This window comes from Telmatherina bonti (genome assembly GCF_933228915.1).
Source record: "Telmatherina bonti genome assembly, chromosome: 1".
Classification (NCBI taxonomy): domain Eukaryota; kingdom Metazoa; phylum Chordata; class Actinopteri; order Atheriniformes; family Telmatherinidae; genus Telmatherina; species Telmatherina bonti.
The window spans coordinates 39,790,404-39,800,991 of NC_136619.1; the positions used below are offsets into that span (position 1 = coordinate 39,790,404).

The 10,588-nt window shown below is 38.3% G+C and overlaps 1 protein-coding gene across 1 annotated transcript; it reads right to left on the reverse strand.

The window, feature by feature from the left end:
* Positions 1 to 819: 819 nt before the first annotated feature.
* On the reverse strand, positions 820 to 8,863 carry LOC306763567 (V-type proton ATPase subunit d 1). The gene is made up of 8 exons (XM_079250404.1): positions 8,697 to 8,863; positions 5,369 to 5,540; positions 4,004 to 4,182; positions 3,787 to 3,866; positions 3,620 to 3,697; positions 3,272 to 3,448; positions 3,083 to 3,160; positions 820 to 1,727 (listed from the first exon to the last, which is right to left on the reverse strand). The coding sequence occupies exons 1-8, from the start codon at positions 8,821 to 8,823 to the stop codon at positions 1,566 to 1,568; spliced, it is 1,053 nt and encodes a 350-aa protein (XP_079106530.1). The 5' UTR covers positions 8,824 to 8,863; the 3' UTR covers positions 820 to 1,565.
* Between the last annotated feature and the right edge of the window lie 1,725 nt (positions 8,864 to 10,588).

The window sequence follows — 10,588 nt, forward strand, 5'->3', positions numbered from 1 at the left end:
ACGATGAACAGTGTGTTTTCTGGAAGTCCCCCTGAGTCCATGCAGCCATGTCCAGTAAAACATCTTACATACAAGCACTTTTAAAGTTTTTTTTTTTTTTTTTTAAATGACGTTTTCAGAATGAGGATTTCTGCGACTTGTCCTGCATGTCCTCGAAGATGCTGCCATGACTTTTTAAACTGCCTAGCGGGGACAAATAAAGCGATTTGAGCTGAACTGAATAGTTTTTTTTTTTTTTAATTGCACCACTGTTTGAATTTGAGGATCTGTTGATCACAACTCTCTGCATATGTTCTTTCTGGACTCTGGGAAGCTTTAGAGATCACAATCTTTCCTCAAAATTATAAACTTATTCATAAAATTCTGCATAATTTGTATTTAAACCTGTACCAGTCATTAGTTTGCCACTCCGAGGGCCTTTTTTTGTACCAAATACTGTTACCTGCACGGAGATCTCAGATCAGCTCCAACCCAAACGGGACCTTCAGTCAGAATAAATAAAACAGGCATAGAAAGCAGATGTACAGACAGATGTTCCTCCAGCTGTTTCCTTTAGTACGCCTTGATTTGTTTGCCTTCTACTCCATTCTACCCATGATCCCACTTCTTAAACACAGGCTGCAGCCATCAACGTCAAGGTGCGCTAACATTTAGCAATACTTTTCCATCTTAAATACTGTTGTGAAACAAATATTAAATTTGTGCATCGAGTGTGTATTTACAGCTGAAAAGCGATGGCGTACATCTGGAGTGACGATTCAAAGCCGCTGAATTTCTTCAGATCTGCATCGCAGCAGTTTAATCTTTTCATCAATACATCAACACACGATTCACAACAGATCAAAACAGTAATAAATCAATTTTTACAGCATGAGAAAACAAAATCATAGAGTCATCTTTAAATATCGATATATCTTTATATAGTTTAAACATGAAGCTTTTTGTATAGCCGGTAGATTCCGCCTCATCCCGGTTTGTTCCTGCGGAGACGTCACACACGAGCTGCGACAGCTTAAACCGGAAGTTTCTCCTAATTTTAATATTTAACAACCATCTAGTTTAACAACATTTCAGGAGGCGAACACGAGTTACTTGCTGGTTTTGATGGGAACAGTAACAAGCAGACAACAGCTACCACGACAACAGAAATAAATCCAGGGTTTGAGGGCCTGATGCAGAGCAGAGGAATGCTTTTAGATTCAGAGGATTAAGTTTCATTATGTTTCATTATGAATCTGACGTTAACAGAAGCGGGGAGATGAACATGAACGCTGAGAGAAGAAGGAAGCTCCTGCTTCATTCTACCAGCTGATGTTGGGAGGACGGGAGTGTCTGCAACCACGTCAGCGTCTGTGATTCTTCCTCATTTAAAAGATTTTTAATTTCATGTTTTAACTTTGCAAACAGTAAAAATCCCAGCTGGATCCCCGACATGAGATGCTCTGCTCAGGAACTGGTTACTGCCTGCATGTGATGAACGGAGCGTGAACCACGACAATCTTAACCTGGAGACGAAGACGGAATGAAATGATGGAGGGATAACGAGGGGAAGTGGGAAAGGAGGCTCAGAAGATGGGGATGTAGTTGTCGATTTTGGCGCGGTGCCGCTGGGCGATGCACTCGGCGATCCAGACGATGTTCCTGCACTCCTGCTCCTTCAGCTTGACGTAGGCGTAGAAAACGCTGAAGTGGAACTGGTTGAGGAAGGCCAGCTTGTTCAGCTTCACCTGCCATGTGGGGAGGAGGAAGAGCATCGGTTAAAACACTAAGAGAGCAAAGACGTTTTCTAAACATTTATCATCTCGATTCATCACACGGGAAGGGCGCTTCAGCTTTTCTGTGGTTTGGAGATCCGCCATGTTAGCAGCGTCTCAACGGAGTCTACTTGGGTCAGGGTCTACTACTGTTGCCTAGCAACTGAAGATGTGGCAAGGCCCTCAGATTTTTCTCAGGTTTCCTTTTGTTAAATTCATCTTTTGCAACCTAAATGCAGCCAGAAATGTTACTTTTATTACTTTTCATTTACCGGTTGCTTGAACTGGAGAACACTTTTCTAACTGGTACACTTCAGCAGCAATAAGCAGAAAGAATCTGTGAAGAACTAGAGGTGTAATTTCATCTGGATCATAGATGATCTCCATCTCCGTGTTTACTAACCAGTCATGTGAATCGCTGCCTCCTCTCTCAACCGCCCCTCCCTCTAAAAGGCTCCAGCAAGCGAGCAACGGCAACGTGTATTTTCAAAGTGAAATGGTGAAGAACGGAACGAAACACTCATCTAAAGAGATCTGACATCACATCTAAAGAAACAACAGCAGACGGCAAAGAAGCTGTTGGATACAGAAAGGGACGGAAGCAGATTTTATTTCCCAAGCAGAGAGAAGTGCAGAGCTAACGGGGCGGCAACCTTCTTCTTCTCCAGTAAATCACCACATAAACCATAATAATTACTGCAACAAGTTCCACAAAGTTGTTTTGTGGGGGAAGAGAGACGGAGATGTGACCATGACACTTTACTTTGGTCTATAAGCCGAGAACAACAGCAAACCTGCAGTGAAGCGATTTGGCTTTTTGCTCCTTCAACCACTGAAAAGTCCATGAAACATACATCATATCAGGATTTTACTGTCGTTAAGGTATTTGACACTTTTCTACTAAAGTGATGAAAGCTAAATAAAACGTAGCAACTCCTTGGAACTCGGCTGCTGCTCATTCACCGCCATGTAAAGTGACTTCTGGGAGAAACAAGGCGGGGAAGGATCCACCACCAGCAGCCTCTGCTGCACGCCGGATGGAGTGCTGCTTTGCCAGGTGGATTCAGACGCACCTTCCAAATGCAATGGAACCCACCTTATCTGACAAAGTCTCTACATATAACAGTGAAGTAAAGATGGCTGAACGTGGGTCAGAAGCAGCTGAATCATCTCAGCTGGGTCTAAGCAGGCGTTACCGTCACCGACGTTCAGTTGTAACTATGAAACTCGGCTCGTCTGTGGCTGTTCCAACCGTTACTGTGATAAATGTCTGGTGAAGAAAAGCTTCTGCAGTACGGATGCAGCGTGAGTCATGTGACGCGAGTCACCTCATGCTCGAAGAAACGGTCCTCCAGCGTTTTATCTCCTGGGTTGCTTCCAGCGCCTTCAAACAGCAGTTTATACTCCTACAGACAGAAAACGAGACTTTTTGTTGAATAAATAAAAAGAAAAACGGTGACAAGGAGAAACTGGGAGGAAAACGATGCAGGAATCTGACTTCTGAATGTTGGACTTACAGGGTAGAAATCTGCGACCGCCTTGACCTGCTCGTAGTCATCTGCTCGGGCCAGCTGTGCAAGGCCTTCTGGGTAAAGCTTGCCGCAGTGTGGGAAGAGCTTGGCCCGGTCCTCTTTGGACAGCTCTGTGCCAAATGAGTTGATGGTGATGATGAAGGCTCTCCTGTCGGCTTCAAACTGCAGCAGAGAACCAAACACACCCACCATCTTTACATCGGTGATGGCGACTCTAAAACTTTCAGGTGAAAAACTTTCCTAATGTTGAAGTTGCTTCATTTCTATCCTGATCTGAAAGTAAAAATATGCAGTCGTAAATATTTTGTGTTTGTTTTCTGCCTAAAGACAAACCTCCAGGATAGGACACATGGTGTCGGCAGTCGTTCCCCCCAAGTTGGAGCAGAACTTATAAAAAGCCTCCAGGTAAGCCTGAGAGGAAGTCAGACAAACATTCAGACACTTTCATGAAAATCTAAAATAAACTCATAAAAATCGTTTTCACTTCAGAGACGACTCACCTTGTAAAGTGTGTTACGAATGATTTCAATGTTCATCTCATCCAAGTCCTGCTCAGATATACAGTCCTGGAAGAACGCAGCTGAAGACACACACACAGACACACACACACACACACACACCTCAGTTAGGCTTCAGCTTTGGCGCCATCTGCTGGTTCACACCAGACATTACACCCAGCAGGATCCTGTTTGTGACAGCTGACAGAGTCGTATGTACCCAGTGGTGTGTCCACCAGGATAGCGTTGTAGAGTTCAGCTGGGGTCTGCGCGATGTTCACCGCCTCCATCTGCTCAAAGCTGCCCAGTGGGTGACACTTGGGCACCAGTTCAGAAATGGCCCGCTGGTGCAGAGTCCCGGTGATCAGCAGGATGACGTTATCAATCATGTAGCTGTACCTGAAGCCAACAACAAAGCAGTGGGATCTTTCTGCTGTCTGGCTGTTAGCAAGAAAACTTCAGCTTTTTTCCTTTCTTTATTAAAGCTGCTATTCTGTGATGCAACATTTATAGCAGCTTTTAACCATTTAACCTTTAAACTAACAAAAAGGCCAAAGAAAAATGTTTCTCTGTGTTTTTCTGTTTGTTTTGGACAAGAATAAACAAATATTTTTTTAATAAATGGTCAACATGTTAAAAAGAAGAAGGTAATAATAATGTAACAACAATGAAATGGTTGAAATGTGAAACTGCAGGGTTACACACCCAAACCAGGTTTATTTCCATAATGTTTTACAGAAATTCTTCAAAGTCACTGCAGATTAACTTCTACAAAATGGTAGAGCAGGATCTATAAGGGTTAAAGGTGTTAATCAAAAATAGCTGAATGTATTTGATTATAACAGAAGGTGACACAATAAAAACCCCAACATTTGTAACTAATTATCATACATGACAAATAAAAAAAACAACCATGAAACCTGGAATCTAGTGAAAAACTACTAAAACGATGATTTAACTCCACAATAAATAATTTCAACCATCTTAACCGACCAAATGCCACGACCCTTTCCAAAAACTTTCACTTTTAAAAACATTTTTATAATAATATTACATTTATTTTACATTTTTAGTTGGCGTATCTTATTGTTTACCAGGTGGGAAAAGCAAATTATATCAAATACAACCAAATATATTTAATTTAAGAAGAGATGCTTGACATTAATCATTTCTCTGATTACTTCCCTTAAATGCAATCCCTTCATTTTCCCTTAAAGAGGTAGAATGATATAATTTCTCAGGCTTAATAACCAGTTTTTCTGAATTTATCAACAAAGCAGTTTCTCTGAAATGGTGATGATTGCATCAACAGCACCAGTTGCTGTTTTAAGGGTCAGAAACAAACCAGGAAACTTTCCAGTATCAGCAGAAATTTCAAGGATTTATTGTAAAGTAGGTAAAAAGAAAGAAAAAAATCCCTTCACTAATGTTAAGCATGATGATGAACCATCTTTTAACTTTATTTATTTTTATTTGACAGTTTATTTCTCACCTGGTTACGCACAAGCAACATAAAACTGGAGAAAACAACCCCCCTCACAGACCTCCCAGCAGTATTATAGACTGATGATGACTTTTCACTCACGTGATGAAATCCATGAAGCTGGCCAGCGGTTCATATGACTGGTTCCTCATGTGGCGAAACTCCACCACCATCTTCTCCTTCAGTTTGTCGTCGATGACGGACACTGTGAGAGGAGAGGCCTCGTTTGCCAGGAAGCTGCCATAGTCCGTGCTCTGCAGGTGGAGCTTCAGGTCTGCAGGAGAACCAACAGAGCGTACAGCTCAGGAGAAAAACCCTCTTTAGTGTTGCATTGTGTTTATGTGTAAAATGTAATGACTAGGAGGCAGGATAACGTCTGCAGACCAAATAAAATGACTAGATTGATTAAAAACATTTTATCTAGTGTAACTTTTCAACTTGCCAAAGATTATTTCAGCTTCTTTTATGTAATAACTTGTTTCCACGTCTCCAGAAGGATACTGTCTCTACAAGAAAAGCTTTCCGCATCCATTAACCAACAAAATCCCAACTCATGAAATAAAAATGTTCAGATGAGTCCAATATGAAGTTTTATTTGTCACTTTAACAACAAGTAAGTTAAAAACGTACCTAAATTTGATGCGCTGTGTTTCACGGTATTTTAGGCAAAGTTTGTAGCATAAAGTGATGCTAATTGTCTGAGAGACTGTATGCATCATAAATCATGTTTTGTTCTTATGGGTGAAATATTTCAGAGATCAATATGAGGCTATGAGTGCCCCCTCTGCATTTCCATTACAATTGTTGCAAGACAAAAATTATATTAGTACGTTTCGACAAACAACGGTTGTGATTTGCGGGTGTTTCCATTGAACAGTGTTTAGCACATTAGCATCACATTTCGTAATTGCGGTTAAAGCAAAGTGGGCACGTAGCGTCATTTTATTTCTACTTGCTGTGGAGAATTTGCTTCGGATTTTCGAAGCTTTTCTACCTCATTTTCTTTTCTAAAACACTGAAATTCTCTGTTATTTATTCCACACTACGCCATCTTTACCGGGAATTAACTGGTCACGACCCCCACATCACATCTGGGGACACGTAAATGCACTTTCGCAATATATTTCTGTATTGAAATGTCTTAAAAATCACCTCTTGAGATCGAAAAAACTTTTATAGCAGCGGTTTTTATGGGGATATTTAGTTTTTGCAAAGTTTCTAGGTGTGATGGAAACGCAGGGTTTTCAGTGTGGGAGGGGGCGTTGTCACATGTCACAGGGGTCTGAAGCCAGATGTAGTCGACAGGCTCGTCTTTCTTGCCAAAAATGTGTATATTAAACAAAAAACGGCAAGAATGTAATAAAACATGTATGTTAGAAATATAGCTTTAATAACATTCAGGGATTTTTAAAAAATAGTATTTTGTATCAAAGAGGTCAATTTTCTCGAAACACATGTTAAGTGTAAAGAAAAATTCATTTTTATTACCTCATTGCCAATGTGGGAAATTGTTTTGGTTATTTAATGTCAAAATACTCTAAAAGGAATCACTATTTTTCTTCCAAGAGGGGGCATTTTTATTTATTTATTGATCATTTTTTTTATTTTAGATTAAAATTACACAAGTGAAGTGAGGCCTATTCTTAAATGTATGATCAAAACTTAAAACTATCTCACAGTGGAAATGCACGTAGTACAAACCTGTTGTTCCTTATAATGTTAACAATGGCAGCGCCTGCCACCTCTTTTTACATTTTTTTAACAGCTTGTTAAGTTGCACTTTAAATTTAGGTAAACTTCTAGGCTGATCACAATAAAAGCATTTTTGAAAAAGAATAATTTTTGACATTTGTAATTTTTTTTTCTTTTTCTTTACAGTAAAGGGGGGGGGGGGGGGGATCGATTAAAATAGGAAACCGGATTTGGTTTAAAAAAAATTGGGGACTTTATTTTTTGGCCATATCGCCCAGCCCTACTGTCAACATTAGATATTTGCAAAAAAATGAGCGCCATTCTGGATGGAAATGCATGTTGGGACATTGGATGAGCCTATTCAGACCATATGAAACTATCGTGCTGCAATCAAGGCTAAAGCTGGTCCAACAAAATGAAGTCACACACTCATTTCCACATTTATTATCACATAGTGACAAGGTTTAAATACCATTTGCCTTTTATCTCCTCAGAAACAGATGTTTACTGTCTTGTATTCAATACATTTTAATTTACATAATTTGTGGTATATATATTAATCCTATGTTATAATAATAAGTATAAGTAACAGTACAGAAATAACAAACTTATCTTTATCATCTGTCCTTCCTGCATGTAAAAAAACAAAAAAAACAAAAAACATTTTCTGCTACTATTTTGAGATGATGTGTCAGTAGAGCCACCAGAGTCAAAGCGAAGCCATTTCTCAGACAGTAATAAAACGATAATAAAATAAATGAAAATTAAACAACCTTAACGCAACAGTGTAAAATCTGTTCCACTTCCTCTAAAAACCCACTATTAACCACCATAATTTTTTTATTTACCACCATATTTGATCACATTAACCACCATATTTTATCACATTAACCACCATATTTTATCATATTAACCAACATATTTATCATATTAACCAACACATTTTATCATATTAACCAACACATTTTATCATATTAACCACCATATTGTATCATATTAACCAGTCAGTAGAGCCACCAGAGTCAAAGCAAAGCCATTCCTCAAATAGTAATAAAAAGATAAGAAAAAAAATAAATGAAAATTAAACAACCTTAACGCAACAGTGTAAAATCTGTCCCACTTCCTCTAAAAACCCACTATTAACCACCATATTTTATCATATTAACCACCATATTTGATCATATTAACCAACATAGTTTATCATATTAACCAACATATTTTATCATATTAACCAACATATTAACATATTGACCAAAGCATTTTATCATATTAACATATTAACCACCATATTTTATCATATTAACCAACATAATTTATCATATTAACCAACATATCAACCAACGCATTTTATCATATTAAAATATTAACCACCATATTTTATCATATTAACCAACATATTTTACCATATTAACATATTAACCAACAAATTTGATCATGTTAACATATTAACCGACACATTTTATCATATTAACCAACATATTCCAGGAAGCTCAAACAAGCTAGCTAGCTAAACATAGAGATTATGATGAGCATGAAAATGAAATGATTTCCCGTATTTCCTCTTTAATCAGTACAGAGTGTTAATGAGAAGGTTGATAACTCTTGCTAGAGCCAAAGAGGATAAATCGGATGCTAGAAAGGCCATTAAAAACTCCACTAGTCTTATCTAAACTGGAGCTAAGCTAACTGGCTATGAGAAGCTTGTGTTAGCCGCTAGCCGTCATCTGTGCTAACTCACCTTCCAGAGTCTCACACTGAACGAGGTTTAAATAATCCCCCTGGGACAATATTCCTGCTTTAAAGCCTCTGACCAGTCCCTCCAGGTAGCCGTTATCGACGTTAAAATATAGCTCGGAGAAAGGCATCCTGTCCGACCGTCAGATCCGTGTCTGCCGCAGGAAAACCGTCCCCAGTCCGGCTGGCTAGCGTTAGCATCAGCTGACCGAATCACGTGATTGTCATCTGATCTGTCACATGCTCGCCTGGGAACATACGTGTGTGTGTGTGTGTGTGTGTGTGTGTGTGTGTGTGTGTGTGTGTGTGTGTGTGTGTGTGTGTGTGTGTGTGTGTGTACTTGACGGTTTGGAGCTTTCTGATTCAGATAGTGTTAATTTTGCCAGGATAGCATGAAAAATAATATTAATTAAAATTAAAATTATTTTAAAAATATAAAATTGCTGAATATAAATATAACATTTTATTTTTATAAATATTCTGTGAACTTTAATAAATTATTAGCAAAACAGCAGGATGACTGTAACTTATCACCTATGATATCTGCTTTATTCTTTGATGGTTGACCACGTGACAGATTAAATTAAAACCTTATTAGTTTTGAATTTTTGTGAACTATTACAATAGCGTCTAACATGCACAAGAATTTAATTTAATTACGACAAATGTACTTGAGAATATCAGGTACTACTTCCACCTAGTGGAGGGTTAGCCCTAAGCAGAAGTACAGTGTTTTGTCATGTTTCTGTTGGCTCCCTCCCCAGTTCAACTGGTTTGATGAGAAAGAGGAAATATGACTTGTCCTATTCTGAAACAGATAGAACATAATGCTTTCAGAAGCTGATCAGGATCAGTTCCTGTCGGGTAGGAGAAAAGAAAGACAATAATCCTAAAATGCATTGTTTTACTTTATGAAAAGTATTGGCTTTTAATGGATCTATTCCATGAAAAACAACCCAGATTGTTTTTGTAAAGTTGAACCTTCAGGAATGAATGTGTTTGAGGAAAGAGAGGACGTTGCTTCTTCCTTTGAAGCACAAAACCATGATAAAACTAGATCTAACAGGTAAGACACATTTTGTTGTTGATTTTGTTGTTTAACTCAGAATTCTGATTTAAACCAAAACTAATGCATTTATTAAATTGTTTAATGTATTTTAGTTTAATTAATTGAACATATCTTTTTGTGTGTGTTTAAGTCATATGAAAAAAAACCCCAGAGATCCATCTATACCCAGCTGTGTGTCCATGAAGAGTGATAAGTCCAAAGATGAACCTTTTGAGTTTAAGCATGGAGGCCACTCTGTTCAGCAAATGTGAGATTTTTTTAAACTTATTGATCTAATTTACATCTTTCCAACTTTATTCAACTCTTAATTCTAGTTAAATTCAGTTAATAGGTTTGTCTAATGTTTATACTGTGTTGAAGTCATCCGAAACAGTTTTTTCCGGACACCTCCATTCCTAGCGGCGTGTCCATGAGGAGTGAACAGTCTAGAGATGAACCTTTTGAATTCAAGGCTGATTGCAGCACTGTCATTCATATCAGGAAGTAAAATATTTTCAGCATGTGTTACTGGAGGGAAACAAAAAGCATGCACCAAAACTAACAGCATTCCAAAGATCTATTTTTGGAAAACAGAAACACACACTGTCTTCTTTTGTTAAAATCTTTTGTTCTTTATATCTGACAACAAATATGTCAAGAACAAGCTGAAGTAGCCTGATTGCATCAGAATGTTGTGCATGAAACTTAACAGAGTTGGAAAAGAGAAGCTGTGAAGTCTGGCATCAAGATGCAGGAATTACACATTTTTTATGTTTGTTTGTTTATTTAGATCGCCGTTAGCTCCTGACATAGCAACTGATATTCTTCTGGCGGTGTACATCATCAAG

Coding starts and splice junctions, on each gene's coding strand:
- LOC306763567 (XM_079250404.1), bottom strand. CDS start 8,823: ATGCCTTTCTCCGAGCTATATTTTAACGTCGATAACGGCTACCTGGAG. Junction 3,698..3,786: donor TTCGTAACACACTTTACAAG/GTGAGTCGTCTC, acceptor ACTTCCTCTCAG/GCTTACCTGGAGGCTTTTTA. Junction 1,728..3,082: donor ACCGTTTCTTCGAGCATGAG/GTGACTCGCGTC, acceptor CCCACATGGCAG/GTGAAGCTGAACAAGCTGGC.